At 40.1% G+C, this 19,093-nt stretch overlaps 1 protein-coding gene across 2 annotated transcripts in view; it reads left to right on the top strand.

Annotated features, from left to right (window-relative positions):
• Positions 1-19,093, top strand: part of myo3b (myosin IIIB) — a 464,201-nt gene that overhangs the window by 201,020 nt on the left and 244,088 nt on the right. For both annotated transcript variants that reach the window (XM_073047270.1, XM_073047271.1), the window contains 2 exons: positions 2,425-2,513; positions 2,708-2,837. In XM_073047270.1, coding sequence (XP_072903371.1) covers positions 2,425-2,513; positions 2,708-2,837 — 219 coding nt within the window. The remainder of the gene's footprint in view (positions 1-2,424; positions 2,514-2,707; positions 2,838-19,093) is intronic.

A 19,093-nucleotide genomic window follows, 5' to 3' on the forward strand; every position in this document is an offset into this window, starting at 1 on the left:
CATATCTCAGATAATAATGAGTCAGTATGCAGAAAGGAGCATCAGAGCCTAAAGCATGTTGTCACAACAACAGCCTTTCCCTCAATGTCAGCAAAACAAAAGAGCGGGTCACTGACTTAATGTCAACGGTGTTGAAGTTGAGAGGGTTGAGAGCTTCAGGTTCCTAGGAGTGAATATCACCAATTGCCTGTCCTGGTCCAAGCACACAGATGCCATGGCCGGGAAAGTTCACCAATGTCTACTTCCCCAGGAGGCTCAAGAAATTTGACCTCCAATGCATCATAAAAAGCATCTTGTTAGGATGCATCATGGCTCGGTATGGCCCATGACCACAAGAAACAGCTCAGTGGAATAAGCTCAGTACATCCATAGAGACCCACCTCCCATCCATGAACTTCGTCTTTGCTTCTCACTACTTCAGTGAAACAGCCAGCATAATCAATCACCCCACCTACCTCCGACATTGTCTGTTCTCTCCTCTCCCATCGGGCAGAAGATGCAAAGGCCAGGGTCAAGGACTGCTAATCTATCACTGTTATAAAACTTTGAGTAGTTCCCCAGTATGATAATATGGACTCTTGACTTCACAATCTATCCTGTATTGATATTGAACCTTATTTTTTTTTACCTATATTGTATTTTCTCTGTAGTTGTTGCTCTTTATTCTACATTCTGTTATTTTTTTGCTTTCTACTACCATGAGGCACAATGTAATGATTTGATCTGTATGAACAATACACAAGATTTGAGTACATGTGAGAATAATAAACCAATTCCAAATCCAACTATAGACTAAAAGGCTTCACAGAATGGGTACCTCAGAGCAGTATTCTAGGTCCAATTATCCTCAGCTGCTTCATCACTGACCTTTACTATGTTAGAAGTGGGGATGCTTAGTCATCATTATACATAGCTCCATTCTGTTCACCCCCTCTCAGCAAGTAAAGCAGTGTATACCCGAAAGCTCACCGTTGACCAGAAACTTAATTAGTCCAGCCAACAATAACTGAAGCAGAATGTCTTTCCACAAGTGCATGAGATGCAAGTCAAAATTGATAGAAGACTTCCCACGTGCCTGGACAAGTGCAATGCTAATATTACTGAAGAGGTCTGGCACCATAGGGAACAAAGTAGCTCACATATAAGTACTCCACACAGTTCTCTCAACATTAACCCCCTTCACCCCCAGCTGCAGAGTGCACCATCTATAAAATGTACAACTGTTCCTAGCCCAGGCTACTCTGACTGCACCTCCCAAAGTTGTCACTTCTGCCACCAGAAGGATTAGGGAATGTAGTGGATTCCAGTTAACTGGGACACATCAGGACCAGTGCATTTTGCCCCAATTAACTGCATGCCCCAGTTAGTTGAAGTTTCATGGAAATAGTTATAAGGTATAAAAAAGACAAAGTACTGTTTAACTGAGTAACAAATTATGCATTAAATGAAATACCAAACAAATTAGAACACTACCAATACCGCTACAGTACGATAAAACAGTCTATTAGTTCCCTAACAGTTATCGATGGAGATATTTATGCAGTATACACTGCCATGTTTTTCAATGATTGCATCCTCCAAATCTTATTTTCATTGTAACATTCAAGATAATTGTTGATGTCTTCAAATTCTTCATAGTTCCTAACTTGCTGAAGTTGTGAAATTCTTTCATTTTCACTCCTGGCCTTTTCTCGCAGCTCCAAGCCAGAATGCCCAAAACCGCAGTGAGCAAAACAGTTCTGAATTGTCTTAGGTTATTTCTCCCCGTCTACCAGTGACAAAAATCACTGCACTTTGAACACAAACACACACAATTGATGCTATTTAAGAACTGCTTGCTCTAAACATGGATTGGTGTCTAAGAGCATGCGACAGGATCTAGTTAGAAACTGTTTGACAATAGTCTTCTGTCCCAATTAAGCGGCATAGTGCCCCAACTAAACAAAAGGAGTCCTGGCTATTTTGTTGATTTGTTTTTTAGTTCTTTAAGAGTTATCCCAAATAAGTGTCTGACCTGATGAACTGATGGCCCAATTAAGAGAAATCCACTGAACTTGCATGTTTGTTCATCCCATTCCTACTTCTCCTCCCAACTCACACAGAAGTTCCTGAAGGAAGTACATTATTATTTCTTCATCTTTGTTCAGTCTAAGTCGTGGAAATCCACCCAGCAAAACCGGGTGCATCTTCATCAGAAGATCTGTACGAATTTAAATTAAGGACAAGTTATTTGACAAAATCATGTTGTATGGATGAATTAAAGGACTCCGTTTTAACCTACATATCTAGAAATTATCCTTCAGGTTTCTCTGTGGTTTACTATGGAGATTATGTTTAGTATATCAATTTGTCATTTAAATTTGGCTTCAAATTCAGTCTCCTGTGGATATACAAGTGACGCTTGTTTTCTTCATGATATTTCAGATAAGTTTGAAGACAACCTACGGACAAATTATTTTTGGAGACCAAAAGGCATGGAATTGTGTTTTGGTGTTGAACATTATGCTGGCAAGGTATGAACAAAGATTTAAAATGACAAGTGTGTAATATCTGAAGTATATATTTATCTTATTGTAATTTTAACATAATTAAAGTTGGAATATAATTATAATTTTTAAACATGTTAAGCATCTGTATGTGTAATAACTTTGCAATAAATTGAAATCAGAAAAATACACAATCAGAGTAATTTTTGATGTTTATACAGGTTCTCTATGATGCATGTGGTTTCCTTGAAAAAAATAGAGACACACTTCCTGCAGATATAGTAGTTGTGCTTAGGACATCAGAAAATAAATTGCTTCAACAACTCTTTTCTGGTCCACTAACTAAAACAGGTAGGAATGATCTTGTATGTCCTTATTTGTTCACTATTGCTAATAGTGTCTGCTTGTTCATAATATGTTAAATGTACATTGTGTGAACGTATTTGATTTCCTGTGGCATTCACATGAATAAAAGTAAAATAAGTTATTTAGTTTTATGAAGGAGGCATCAGACTTTACGAAGGGTGTCCCATGAAACAGCAGCTGAATATGTAAATTCCTCTGGTTAAAAATTGTCACAAAATATAAAATATAAATAGTGAAGTTTATCTGTGAGTTATATGCAAAAGTTGCCTACATTTGAATTAATTATATTATTTACTGACATTGCAAGTAAATATATATACTCAATATAGTTGAAAATAAAAATACTACAGATGACTATGTTACGGAGTAATGAGAAATGATGAATCATCTCTGAAAATATGAATTTAAAAATGAAAAATGACATTTAAAAAGACAAACAATATAAAATATTTAGTAATTATTAAAAACATTACTATGTCTGGCTTAATACAACTTAGTTTTTAACTTCACCTTTCTGAGGAGCATTGCATTTTCAAAATTAATTGGTGACCTTATATTTTCAAATTGCACTGAAGCAAAATAGTTAAAATCGCAATCTAATGTTGTATGAAACAGATTCAAAATAAAATCTTGCTAAATTGTTGATTAAAACTTCTGGAGCCCTAAAGGATGAGCTAGGTTTTCACAACAGTGGGATGTTAATTACCCCTCCTCCGTTGAACGTTCCGTTTACATCTGAGCTTGAAAACTCAGGATCTAATTTCAGGCATTTCACACTTTCAGAAAAGTGCTACCCATTTCTTTCCACTCAGAAAGTAGGATTAGGATGTGGATGCTACTGGGCCAGTGTGAAGGCCAGGGAGTAGGGATGCTGCATCTGTACCTGACACAGATGTTAGGATTGAAGCACAGATCAGTATTTGGTGGAAGTGGTGAGGAGGAATTGAAAGACTGATGTTCTGGATTTAGTTAAGGGTGGTGAAATTAGAAGAAAGGATCAAGGTTATGAGGCCAAATGTTGTGATGTAATGCTGGTATTTGTGCTGAGGATCAAGATATAAGATTCATTTACTCAACAAATGTCTCAGCTTCAGTGCAATCTTGACAAGGCACTGTTGTCCTGTGAGTGCTGAATGATAGGTTCCCTTGAACCTTTACATCCAGCGCATCATTCTGCACAGCCACCTTCAACAAAACCCTACAATATTTGTATTGTATCCAGTGCTCCTGGTGCAGCCTTCTCTACATTGGTGAGACCCAGTGTAGACTGGGGGAACCGTTTTGTTGAGCACGTTTCTTTCACCCTCAACAAGCAGGATTTCCCAGTGGCCAACCATTTTAATTCCAATCCCCATTTCCATTTCGACATATCGGTCCACGACCTCCACTACTGCAACGATGAGGCTACTTTCAGGTTGGAGGAGCAACACCTCACATTCTGTCTGGGCAACCTCAAACCCTTTGGCATGAACATCAATTTCCAGTAATTTCTCCACCCTCCCTCTTCCCTCTTCTTTCATTCACCACCCTGGATCCCCTCTTACCTCTTCCGTTCTCTTCACCTATCGATCACCACTTACTGGTGACCCTCCTTCACTTTTGTCTGTGGTCCGCTCTCCTCTCCTCTCAGATTCCTCCTTCTTCAGCCCTTTACCACCCATCACCTCCAACTTCACACCTCCTCCGCCAACCACCAGGCTTCATCTATCACCTTCTAGCTTGTCCACCTTCCCCCTCCTCCACCTTCCTATCCTGGCTTTTTCCTGTCTTCTTTCCACTCTTGATTAAGGATCTTGACCCAAAACGTCGACTGTTTTGTCCTTTCCATTGACGTGGCCTGACCTGCTGAGTTCCTCCAGCATTTGTGTCTGTTGCTTTGGATTTCCAGCATCCACAAAATCTATTGTGTGTATGTGTTTACAGACAGTGGTTAAAACAAAATTTGTCATATGTTTCAAAAGGGTGGATTACAGTGAATTAAACATAAAGATGGTGTTAACCATTTAATTCTTCATTAAATGCATTGAAAGATAAGTTGAGACATCATGACTCACTCTAGATCAGGGTTCCCAGCTATTTTTATGCCATGGACCCCTACCATTAACCAAGGAGTCCATGGACCCCATGTTGGGAACCCCTGTTCTAGATAGATTATTGGATGAAATGCGAACTGAATAGTTGAAGTAAATGTTTTCAAGAAGAAGCCAACTTAAAAGTTTTTAATAATACTGTAGATGATTTGATTCCAGATCAACATTTTTAAGTCTTAATTGTGATATTTTATTCCATCCTGGTTTTTTATCTAAAGTGAAATGGTTTAGTTCAATATCTGCAGTATATTACATAATAATCAATATCAACAGATTGCAAAAATGATTTTCCGCAATCACAGGACAGCTGTTTAATTTCTGACACGCATTAAATGGATAATCTTACCCTATGAAACTCGTCAGATTATGAAATGCAGAGTTGTGTTAATGGCATTCTCAATAGGTATTCAGTGCATTGCTTTGTACTTGGAGAATAAGAGTTAATGATTTAAGTTTTATATCCAAATAGAGGCAGGCAATGTCATTTACTCCCTGTTGCATAAAAACATTTGCTTCAATAGCAAGATTATAATAATTTAGATGTTGATGGATTTATTTGCTCCATTTAAACCAGAATTACTTCTACCATAGCTACTATACTGCCCATGGTGGTACAAAACACTGACAGCTTTTCCTTGTAATTAGTCTTATCCTGTAATCACCTCAGTGGGTGCAGATCTGATCTGACTAACTTTATCTGTAAAGATATTTCTTTCAGCCAACTCACTTGTAATAAAAGACTTCACCAATTTGGATCTGACCTAAGCTAAAGATAATTAACAGTCAGTTTCTGATTGCAACTGCATGATTGATTTATTGTTAGTATACTTACCCAAAGAAAATCTGTTAGTCAACATATTTTGCATAGTCAAATAAAATCTGATTTATTTTACACAACAGAATATAATTATATTTTAACTCCAATCCCTACGGTTTCTCATAAATTAAGCTTTTTTTAAAGCACTGAATACCATTTTATATACCTTTTCATTAGTGTGAGTGACAGATGGACTTTCTGACCTGTACCTGATTCTTTTTTTTCTGGTATATTTCCTAAAGACTAGAATATTAGTACTGTAATACTATTAGCTTCATATAAAGCAATTAGAAATTAAAATATTTGGCTTGGATTTATTTCCAGAATCAAGGCAGAGAAAAGCATTTAACAATTTTAATGTGTTGTTGGGTTATGAACCATGCAAAAATATGGTTGGAACCTTTTGTAGGAACCTCCATCCAAATCGTTAAACTATCTCTGGAGCACTTTCTGTACAGAAAATTCAGTAAACCATTTTTTTTCCATAGAATAGAAAATTTAGATTTAAATTTTAATATTATATTTCATGACCCACTGCTGTCCAATTAACTGAGTACTGTAGTTTACTTGGTATTTCAAAAGTTACATGAAATAATTCAGTTGAGTGGCATTAGTTGTTCCTATGCCAAACATGTTTTGGTAAGAGCTGTCTCATGCTATGCAATGTGGAGTTGCATAGTAGCACAATTCAAGTGTGAAGCTATTTTCATGTTTGAATTATCAACCTCTTTAATTGTAGACCAGAAACACTTGGCACAGCAAGGCCAAATTTTGCAGCAACTCATCATAAATATATTTTAAATGCCATCTCCAATGAGACCCCACCTCTAGGCACATCTTTCCCCCTGCCCCCTTCCTCTCCCTGCTCCACGTTCTGCAGGGATCGCTCTCTCTGTGACTTCCTTATCCATTTACCCCTCCTCTCTGCCTTGAAGCACTAATCTGGTGGCCTCCCTCACCACCATTCAGAGCCCTAAACAGTTCTCCCAGGTGAGGCAGCATTCACATGTAAATCCATCAGTGTCATTTATTGCAACTAGTGTTCCTGGTGTGACCTCCTGTAATTCACTGAGACCTGAAGCTACTGCGTCAAGTACCTTTGTAACAGCCAGGATCTCCTGGTGGTCAGCTAATTTAATTCCACTTCCAGTCTCACACTGACACGTCTCTTTACAGCCTCTTCTACTGCAAATTATAATAAGAACACCTGATATTTTGTTTTGTCAATCTATAAACTGACAGCGTTAACATTGATTTCTCCAACTTCCAGTAACCACTCTCCTCTACCCCCTACCTTTTCTTTTCCCTTGGTCCTCTGGCCCTATCCTTTATCCTCTCCATCCTCATAACTGAACCATTTTTCACATATTCCTCCCTCTTGTTCCCCATCTCCTTCTCTTTATTCCATGGACCAGTATCCTTTCCTATCAGATTCCATCTTGTTCAGCTCTTTGCATCTTCTACCTATCAGCTGTGAGCTCTCAAGCCTTTCCCACTTCCCCCCTCCCCACCTACATACCTTCCCCTTCTCATCCAGATTCACTTACCACCTGTCAGTTTGTGCTCTATCCCCACACCCCCCACCAACCTTCTAATTCTGACCTGCCCATTTTCTTTCTATTACTGATAAAGTGTCTTTGCTTGAATTGTTGGCTGTTCATTTCCCTCCGTAGATGCTGACTGACCTGCTGTGTTCTTACAGCATTTTGTGTGTGTTGCTCTGGATTTCCTGTGTCTGCAGTCTATCTTGTGCCTGTTGTGCATCACTGTTCCTTGTTGATTTGAGCAGAGATCTCGGCTGATGTTCCAAAGCAGTACTGAGTGAGTGCTGAATCACAGACACAAGAACGTCTGCAGATGTTGGAAATCTGAAGTAACACACGCAGAACACACAGGTCAGGCAGCATCGATGCGAAAGAGCAAACAGTCGACATTTCAGGCCGGGGCCTTTCTTCAGTACTGAGCAGGAAGGGGGATCATGCCAGAATAACAAGTTGAGGGGGAGGTGACGGGGGAAGAGGGAAGAGGCAAGCTGGAAGGTGTTAGATGAAGGCAGGTGGATGGGGGAGGATGTTGAAATGAGAAGCTGGGAGGTGATAGGTGGAAAAGGTAAAGGGGGGGAAGAAGAAGGAATCTGATATGAGAGGAGAGTGGACCATGGGAGAAAGTGATGGAGGAGGGGCAAACATCCATAGCATTAGGACCAGAGCTGTTAGGATGGGAAACAGCTTCTTACCCCAGGCTGTGAGACTACTGAACTCCCTGCCTCTACCCAGGTCTCATCGCATATGAAGCGCCACTTGCATTATACTGTTTACTTTTTAACTTGTATCGTACGTGCACCTTATTGTTTGTTAATTTATTTGTGTTAATATTTTATGTGTTACGATTGTGAGTTATGCACCTGTTGTGCACCTTATCCGGAGGAACGTGGTCTCATTTAGCAGTATACATGTGCACAGTTGAATTACAATAAACTGAACTTGAACTTGAAACTGCATACTTTTTTAATGTATTCACTTCATTGGGATGCAGTGCAAGTGTTATTTCATGTTATTCATGCAAGTCTTTCTTTTCAACATATTTGTTGAAGTAAAATTTTCTCACTTTGTTGTCTTGCAAGCTTGTGGAGTTTTTAATTTCTTTATCTATAAACTTGGCTGTCTGCTGGAGTCTGTATGTACTCCTTGTTACTCACAGCAGAAAGGGAAGGTATGCCAGATTCCCTGCAGGGTAGCAGGACTAACAGCTCACCAACACACTGCGAGGTGTTTATCGTTCACCTAGTAAAGCTAATTAATTGTTTATTATTTGAAGTCTATTTGAAACAACATCAAAGCCAGCTCATTACCATCTCAAACACCTGTCATCTTAGAGCATAATGCTCGCTGCCTTAAAACATACTTTAATGCAATTCTTTAAATGTTAAAATACAATAATGACTACTGAGAAAACAATAGACAACAGATATGCCCACCGTAGTCACAAGTTTCCTCGTCATTTGTGTCCTTATACGCTTAATAATGAAAAGTTGAACAACACTTCAAGCAGATGCAGTTTGGATTTATGTGCTTTGATTAGGGAAATCATCCAGGGAGAGTAACTTGGTGGCAGGTAGTCCCAGCCCATGCACGTTTGTGTGTTAAGGACCTTGGATATCATGAGGATACAAGTGCTGCTTGAGTAATGCATTATGATGTATCCTAAGGCGCCGCTGGAGAGCTCATTGATTTCCTGGGAGTTTACTAAAGGGATCTTTAACAGGAAGGAGAATTCTAGCCAACTGTTTAACTTTTTATGCTCTGTACTCAGTGAACTGTTATAGGCAACTGAGAGGAAGAGTACACATGTAATCAAAACAGAGGCTAAAACTAGAGTGCGGGGTGGAATTTAAAAGTGACCTAAATGTCAAATTTTTCACACAAAAATTTGGAACAAGCTGTAGCAACAGGTGCAGTTACAATGTTTAAAAGTCATTTGGACAAGTATATGGATATAAAAGACCTAGGGAAGTATGGAGCAAATATGACTAACTTAGAGGGGTATCTGGATTGGTATGGACAAGCTGGCCCAAAGGTTCTGTTTCAATGCTGTATGTTATGTTAATAACAACATGTATGTTATCCATGGATGCAATTAATCCATGTAAGTATAACATTACAAAGATATATCACACATAGTACATTTCTGTTTTGTTTTCTTAAGTCAAAATGCATTTCCCCTGTAAATTTAATCTAATCGTCTTCGTGTACACTGATGCAAATCCACATTTAACCAATAAATTGATAATTATTATTGGGCTGTGATAAATAAAAATGATTTCTGACATGTAGCAATTGATTATCAGTTATGTACATCATAAGCTGGCAACGCTCATCTAAAAAGCTTTATGGTTATGGGGAGTTAGTATGGATTGAGAAGAAATTGCTTCTTTACAATTTGTTGGAATTCAAGAGGTGCCAAACTTGTTGATGAAGATACACCAGAAGTATAATTTTGATCTTCTGAAGGCCATTAATAAAATATCATAAATAGTATTTCTAAAGACATCAGGCTTATGAAATTTTTCATGAATAATATTATGATTTATTCCAGTATTCCCGAACTATTTTTCTTGAGGTTTTGTGCCTTCCTTGGCTTTGAGATTTGAATTAAGACCATAAGATATAGGAACAGAATTAGGCCATTCAGCCCATCGAGTCTGCTCTGCCATTTCATCATGTTTGATCCATTTTCCCTCTCAGCCACAATCTCCTACCTTCTCCCTTCATGCCCTGACTAATCAGGAATCTATCAACCTCTACCTTAAATATAGCCAATGACTTATCCTCGACAGCCTTCTGTGGCACAAATTCCACAGATTCACCACTCTTTGGCTGAATAAATTCCTCCTTATCTCCATTCTAAAAGGACAATCCTCTATTCTGAGGCTGTGTTCTCTGGTTTTAGTCTCCCCACCATAGGAAACATCCTCTCCACATCCACTCTATTGAGGCATTTCAACATTCAATAGGTTTCAATAAGGTCACCCCTCATTCTTCTGAATTCCAATGAGTAGAGGTCCGGAGCCATCAAACATTCTTCATATGCCAAACCTTCAAATTTCAAAGTACAAAGTAAAGTTTAAAAATTATTATCAGAGAACACACACATCACGACATACAACCCTGAGAATTTTTTCAGTGGTCATACTTAGCAAATGTATAGAACAGTAACCGTAAGCAGGATCAATGGACCACACACTGTGCAAATGCAGATATAAATAAATAATAAGATAAAAGAGTCCTTTAATGAATACAGTTATGCCACTTTGCTCAAGAGCCTGATGGTTGAGAGGTAGTAACTGTTCTTGAACCTGGTGCTGTGATTCCTGAGGCACCTGTACCTTTACCTGATGAAGGTAGCGAGAAAAGAGCATGTCCTGGGTGGTGACGATTTTTGATGATGGATGCTGCTTTTCTGCAGCAATGTTTTGTGTGGATGTGCTCAACGATTGGAAGAGTTTTATCGGTGATGTACTAGGATTTTCCCTCAAAGGCACTGGTGTTCCCAAGGCTGTGAAGCGGGCAGGCAGCACACTTTCAATCACGGAATCATTTTCACGAACCTTCCTTGAGCCCTCTCCAAAGTCAACATATCCTTTCTTAGATAATAAGCCCAAAACTGCTCACAATACTCCAAGTGAGGCCTCCCCAGTGCTTTGTAAAGCGTCAACATTACGTCCTTGCTTTTACATTCTAGTCCTCTTTAAATGAATGCTAACATCACAGTTGCTTTCCTCACCACCAACTCAACCTGCAAACTAACCTTTAGGGAATCCTGCACAAGGACTCCCAAGTCCTTTTGCACCTTAGATTTTTGTATTTTCTCTCCATTTAGAAAATAGTCAACCCTTTTATTTCATCAAAGTGCATGACCATACACTTCTCAGTATTGTATTCCATCTGTCATTTCTTTGCCCATTTTGCTAATCTGTCTAAGTCCTTCTGTAGCCTGTCTACTTCCTCAAAACTACCTGTCCCTCCACCCATCTTCGTATCGCCCACAAACCTGACCACAAAGCCACCAATTCCATTATCTAAATTGTTGACATATAACGTTAAAAGAAATGGTCCCAATGCAGACCCTTGTGGAACACCTCTAGTCACTGGCAGCCAGCCAGAAAACGGTTTCTTTATTCTCACTCTTTGCCCCCTGCCATTCAGCCAATGCTCTATCCATGCTGGTATCTTTCCTGTAATACCATGGGCTCTTAACTTGTTAAGCAGCCTCATGTGTGGCATCTTTTCAAAGGCCTTCTGAAAACCCAAGTTCATAACATCCACCAATTCTCCTTTGTCTATCCTGCTTGTTAACTCTTCAAAGAATTCCAACAGATTATTCAGGCAAGATTTTCCCTTGAGGAAACCATGCTGACCATGATCTGTTTTATCATGTGCCTCCAAGTACATCCATAACAATCGACTTCAGCATCTTCCCAAACACTGAAGTCAAACTAACTGGCCTATAGTTTCCTTCTTGAAGAGACATTTGCAATTTTCCATTCCTCCAGAACTATTCCAGAATCAATTGATTCTTGAAAGATCATTACTAATGCCTCTACAATGTCTTCAGCCACCATTTCCAGAACCCTGGAGAGTATGCCATCTGGTCCATCTACATTCAGACCTTTCAGCTTCCCAAGAACCTTCTGGCTAGTAATGGCAACTTTGCACACTTCTGCATCCTGACACTCTTGAACTTCCAACATGCTGCTAAGGTCTTTCTCACTGAAGACTGATTCAGTTCGTTTGCCAATCCTTTGTCCCCCATTACTACTTCTCCAGCATGATTTTCCAGCAGTCCGATATCCACTCTTGCCACTCTTTTAAACTTTATGTCTATGAAGAAACTTTTGGCATCCTCTTTAATATCAAGATATTAAAGAGGATATCAAGATATCCACGTGATATCAACAAATGGCTGAAAGCACTGGATACTGCAGACAAAATCCCGGCAATAGTTCTGAAGACTTGTGCTTCAGAAGTTGCTGTGCCACTAACCAAGCTGTCCCAGTATAGCTACAATGCTGACATCTACCCAGTAATGTGGAAAATTGCCCAGGTATGTCCTGTACACAAGAAGCAGGACAAGTCCAACTCAGTCAATTATTGCCCTATCAGCCTACTGTCAGTCATCAGCAAAGTAATGGAAGGGACCACCAACAATGCTACCATGAAGCACTTACTGGGCAATAACCTGCTTACAGATGCCCAGTTTGGGTTCCGTCAAGTCCAATCAGCTCCTGATCTCAAAACATCCTCAGTCCAAAGATGGACCAAAGAGCTAAGTACTAAAGGTGAGGTGACAGTGATATCAATTCAGCATTTGACCGTGTATGGCATCAAGGTGCTCTAGCTAAAAAGGGGTAAATGGGAATTAGGGGGAAAACCCTCTGCTGGTTGGATTCATACCTGACACAAAGGAAGATGGTTGTGGTGGTTGGAGGTCAATCATCTCATCACTGGACATCACTGCAAGAGCTCCTCAGGGAAATGTCCTAGGACTGACTATCTTCAGCTGCTTCATCAATGACCTTCCTTCCATCATAAGGTCAGAAGTGGGGATGTTTGCAGATGACTGCACAATGTTCTACGCTATTCGTGACCCTTCAGATAGTGAAGCAGTTCACACTCAAATGCAGCAGGACCTGGACAAGATCCAGTCTTGGACTGACAAGTAGCAAGTAACATTTGAGCCATGCAAGTGCCAGGCAATGACCATCTCCAACAGGAGAGGCTCTGACCATCATCCCTGGACATTCAGTGGCATCAACATCACTAAATCCCCTACTATTAACATCCTGGGGGTTGCCTTTGTGAGGAAACTGGTCTAGCCATATAAAGACTGTGCCTACCAGAGCAGGTCAAAGGCTAGGAATCCTGTGGCGTGTAACTCACCTCCTGACTCCCCCAAGCCTGTCCACCATCTACAAGGCTCAGGTCAGGAGTGTAGTGGAATACTCACCACTCGCCTGGATGAGTGCAGCTCCATCAACACTCCAGAAGCTTGACACCATCCAGTACAAGGCAGCCAACTTGATTGGTACCCCTTCCACAAGCATTCAATCCCTCCACCATCAACGAACATTTACAGCAGTGTGTACTATCTACAAGATGCACTGCAACAACACACCGAAGTTCCTCAGACAGCACCTTTCAGACCCACAATCATTATCATCTAGAAGGACGAGAACAGCAGATACCTGGGAACAGCACCACTTGGAAAACCCCCTGCAAGTCACTCACCATCCTGACTTGGGAACATATCGCCGTTCCTTCATTGTCGCTGGGTCAAAATCATGGAATTCCCTCCCTAACAGCACTGTGGGTGTACCTACACCTCAGGGACTGCAGCAGTTCAAGAAGACAGCTCATCACCACCTTCTCAAGGGCAACTAGTGATGGGCAATAAATGCTGGCTTAGCTGGTGACACCTACATCCTGTAAATGAATAAATATAAAATACATATTATTGGCTTGCTTACCCTTGTATTCCATCTTTGTCTTCTTTATGACTTTTTTTTAGATGTCTTCTGTTTATTTTTAAAAGCTTCCCAATCCTCTAACTTCCCACTAATCTTTGCTCTATTATATACCCTCTCTTTGGCTTTTATATTGTTTTTGTCTTCTCTTGTCCGCCATGGTAATGTCATCGTGCCTTTACAGTACTTCTTCTTTGGGGTGCATATATCCTGGGCCTTCTGAATTTCTTACCAGAAATCTCAGCCATTGTTGCTCTGCCATCAACCCTGCCAGTGTCCTTTTCCAATCAATTCTGGATATTAAGACCATAAGACAAAGGAGCAGAAGTTGGCCATTTGGCCCATCGAGTCTGCTCCACCATTTTATCATGAGCTAATCCATTCTCCCATTTAGTCCCACTCCCTTGCCTTCTCACCATAACATTTGATGCCCTGGCTACTCAGATACCTATCAATCTCTGCCTTAGATACACCCAATAACTTGACCTCCACTGCTGCCTGTGGCAACAAATTCCACAGATTCACCACCCTCTGGTTAAAAAAATTTCTTCGCATCTCTGTTCTGAATGGGCGCCCTTCAATCCCTAATTCATGTCCTCTCGTACTAGACTCCCCCACCATGGGAAACAACTTTGCCACATCCACTCTGTCCATGCCTTTCAACATTCGAAATATTTCTATGAGGTCCCCCCTCATTCTTTTAAACTCCAAGGAGTATTATTATTTGAGATGCGGCCAATCAGTGTAGTGTCGTCAGCAAATTTAATTTGCAGATTGGAGCTGTGGGTGGTGACACAGTCATGGGTATACAGGGAGTAAAGGAGGGGCTTAGTAGTGCTGGTTTCCTTCAGTTTTTTGGTGTTTTGTATCTTGTGGACGATTGGTGGGTGGGTGATCTGTTAATTTTTTTGTGTGTAGGTTTGGGGGTTTGGTGCTACTGTTCTTTCTGCAGGGAGGGGATCGGGGATTGGTATGTGTAGAGCATCGTTGATTGTTATTGTGGTTGTTTTTTGCTGCATGCGAGGTGGGTATTTTGGGGTCTGCAAGTTTTATTTCCTTTTTTGTGCCCCGGGGGGGAGTTGATGTCTTTTCTTTCAACAACACCCATGGTCTTTCTGTATTCCATGGCTATCTGGAGTAGACAAATCTCAGAGTTGTATTGTACATGCATACTTTGACAATCAAAATGAACCTTTGAACCTTTGTGTGTCCTGGTCCAACCATATTGAGACCATGGCTAAGTAAGTTCAGCAGTACCTCTGCTTCCCCAGAAGGCAATTGATGCGTCACAGCTGGGTATGGCAACTGCTGTGCCCATGACCACTAGAAACTGCAGAGTTGTTGACATATCTCAGGTCATCATGGAAATCATCCTCTCCTCCATGGATGCTGTCTGCACTTCTGGCTGCCTCATAAAGGTGCCAACTTTCTCAAAGACCCTTCGCAACCCAGACATTCTGTCTTCTCTCCCCAGCCGACCCTCTGCCAAATCAGACAGAAGATGAAAACGTGGACCAATAACAAAAAAAAATAAAATCCATTACTACTCAGACTAAAGTGCAATCGTCTCCATGAAGGGAGAATAATGTAAAATCAAATTAGGGATTAAAGGTGTATTGATAAGCCTGCCATGAGAGATCTATTGCTCATAAATAGTAAAGGCAATATGACTGTCTGGTGAGGGTTAACATTTACTTGGTAAAGCAAGTAGAATGTTGGAATGGGTAAAATTGATGGTGTTGAGTATAAATGTCTAAATAATGATGGGAAGTGGATGTGAGTCTCTTAAGTTTGTGTATTTAGTTCACTCAGCCTTTTAGATTGATAAGAGGCAGAAGATTCATTGTGACTAGAATCTTAAAGCAAAGCACCATTTATCTTTGTTGACATAATAGTCAAGTTGTGTGCCAAATAGCTGAGAACTTGCTAGGATCATTGAGAGCACAATCAAACTCTGGCATTCAGTATTTAGACAGTATTCAGGTGGCCAGGCAAAAATTTCCATAAATTAAAAAAAAATGGTTTGCAGCCTGCAGTTGAGATGTAAACCTGGTGTCTGTTGCTATTATTGACAGCGGGAAGCAAGGTTATCTATTACGATTTGTATTTTTTGTCATATATCACAATATGCTACGAGAAAGTTAGAAGAGGGACAAGAATAGCAATATTTCTCCAGATTTATTTACTCTTGGGAAAAGAATTCTGGAACACAGCTGCCAGAGCTAAAGTTATGAAATATTACTTGACTAAACACGAAAAACTAATGGAAAAAGATTTTGTCTTTGACGTTTGTTGAAGGACTGCTAATAGACTTTTTATCGGACATTGAATTTTGGAACTCCATTCTTGCTTGTTGAAAGCAGGCAAGCAAGAGTTGTCATATTTAAGCACATGCTCATGTAAACCACTTGTCGCTGAATCCCCTTCCATCCTATCCCATCGTAATATTCAAACTGTGGCAGCCAGGCCTCAAAGGAAACACTGTCACCATCCATTTCACATGGGATTTTTATTGCAGATAATGTCTGTTCAGTTTTCAATCTTGAGATACCAATCAGTTGTCTGAAGTACAATATTACCTAGTAGTAGGTGCCATATAGTGACAGATAATTCCTTTATTATCTGGGCTCATCTGCATAAGAAACTTGGGTTGGGATTGCTTGTTAAGGAGCAAAATTCACACATGATTATTTGTATATAAAGGCTGTTACTTGCATTGAATATATTAGGTTGAGAAAGAGCAGAAGGGAAAATGTAACGCAATCTACATGTGGCACAGGCCAATGTACCAGCAGATTTATTTCAGGTATTGTTATAGTAATTTGGACTGTCTTGTAAGCTTCCACAATGTATCCTTTCCTTGTGTTATGCACAAACACGAGAAAATCTGCAGATGCTGGAAATCTGAGCAACACACACAAAATGGTGGAAGAACTCCGTGGCCAGGCAGCATTTATGGAAAAAAAGTACAGTTGATGTTTCGGGCCAAAACCCTTCGGCAGAACTGGTAAAAAAAAAGCTAAGGAGTAGATTTAAAAGGTGGGGGGAGAGAGAAACTCCAGGTGATAGGTGAAACTTGGTGGGGGAGGGATGAAACAAAGAGCTGGGAAGTTGATTGGTGAAAGAAACAGAAGGCCATGGAAGAAAGAAAAAGTGGAGAGGAGCACCAGAGGGAGGTCATGGGGGCTGCAAGGTGATAAGGTGAGGGAGGGATAAGGGGAGGGAAATGGAGAGGAGGCATTACCGGAAGTTTGAGAAATCAGTGTTCATGCTATCAGGTCAGAGGCTGCCCAAGCGGAATATAAGGTGCCGTTTCTCCAGTGGCCATCCATTTTAATTAAAAGTGGGATCTCCCAGTGGACACCCTTTTTAATTCCACTTCCCATTCCCATTTGTCCATCTATTGCCTCCTCCACTGTCATAATGAGGCCACACTGAGGTTGGAGGAATGGAGTGGGCTAACCCCTATTGACTTCAATGGATCTGGGTTGAGAGGGTAAACAGCTTTAAGTTCCTCGGCATCCACAATTCCAAGGACCTCACGTGGTCTGTACACACCAGCTGTGTGGTGAAAAAGGCACAACAGCGCCTCATTCACCTCAGATGGTTGAGGAAGTTTGGTATGGACCCCCCAAATCCTGAGAACTTTCTACAGGGGCGCACAATTGAGAGCATCCTGACTGGCTGCATCATTGCCTGGTACGGGAACTGTACCTCCCTTAATCGCAGGACTCTGCAGAGAGTCTACATCTACAGCCCAGCGCATCTGTAGATGTGAACTTCCCATGATTCAGGACATTTACAATGACAGGTGTGAGAAAAGGGCCTGAAGGATCATTGGTGACCCGAGTCACTCCAACCACAAACTGTTTAGCTGCTATCATCTGGGAAACGGTACCGCAGCATAAAAGCCAGGACCAACAGGCTCCGAGAAAGCTTCTTCCACGACGGCGTCAGGCTGATTAACTCATGTTGATTTGAGTGTATTTCTATGTTACATTGACTGTTCTATTTATTATAAATTACTATGATTGCATATTGCACATTCAGACAGAGACGTAACATAAAAATTTTTACTCCTCATGTATGTGAAGGATGTAAGAAACAAAGTCAATTCAGTTCAATTCAATTCTTGCCGAAGGGTTTCGACCCGAAACACAACTGTACTTTTTTTCCATAGATGCTGCCTGGCCTGCTGAGTTCCTTCAGCACTTTGTATGTGTTTCTCATGCTACGCAGTTGGGACAAGGTGGACCCTTTCTATTTGGAATTTCACCCAATTTAAAAATTAATCTGGGCTAAAAATATGGGACTAAGCATAAAATTGGCTTTGGTTTCCTGATTAGTCTGCACCTTCACTTTGAGTTGAAGGAAAAATATTACTGTGAAGTCATTTACAACCTTGCTTAATCTATACCAGGTAAATTTTAACTGTAGTTAGACCTGAATACATCTGGTTTCAACGCTCAGAGAGCCTTTTGCGACTTAGTAATAAAATAGTAATAAACAAAAGTCCTAATGTTGAGAGCCTAGAATGGGGTGGGCAACCTCTTACATTCCATGCATCAATTTTTTCACGCACGAGTTCAGATGCGCCATACAACTCTTGTACCCCCATTCAGTTCTTGTAATAGTATGTTAATATAGACATATTTAACATTTTTACATGATATATTGATTTAATATATAAACAAGATAAACATTACTTACCTTAATGAGACTTTTAACAAATATATTTTGTCTTCTTTGATTTCTTCCTTTTTCTTAATCACATATTCTTTCTGTAACTCAGACCCAAGCACTAGCTTCAGTTTTCTTTCTATTTCAGTCCGATGTTGTGTTTTATAGTGTCTATTAAGATAATGTCTTCTAATATGTGAGAAAGTGTTTTCACAAATAATGCACAATAGTTTACCTGACGGACCCGCTATAAATAAGAGCTCATTTTCCCACTGTTCATTGAATTCACACTTACTATCACTTTCTGCTTTTCTTTTGCTCATTTTCATTTGCACCGTGAAAAACAAGGCTTAATTTTCGAAAAAGTACAAACCTGCAAATGTTCACAAAGGACAAACAAAGCACAACTCCATTGCGCACGAGTGTCAATTGTAAATTGACTGGCAAAAACCTGCGACACACCGCTGGTGCAAACGCCTGGTGCTTCAGGATCAAACAAGTATCGAACGTGCATAGAACATTTTTAAAAATTGAAAACAGATTAATGTGAAAGAAGATAACATTCACCAAAAGATGTGCACGAAATAATAAAATCGCTAAAAATAATTGCTAAGTTTTAGACTTATTCTCA

Source organism: Hemitrygon akajei, chromosome 5 (genome assembly GCF_048418815.1).
Source record: "Hemitrygon akajei chromosome 5, sHemAka1.3, whole genome shotgun sequence".
NCBI lineage: Eukaryota > Metazoa > Chordata > Chondrichthyes > Myliobatiformes > Dasyatidae > Hemitrygon > Hemitrygon akajei.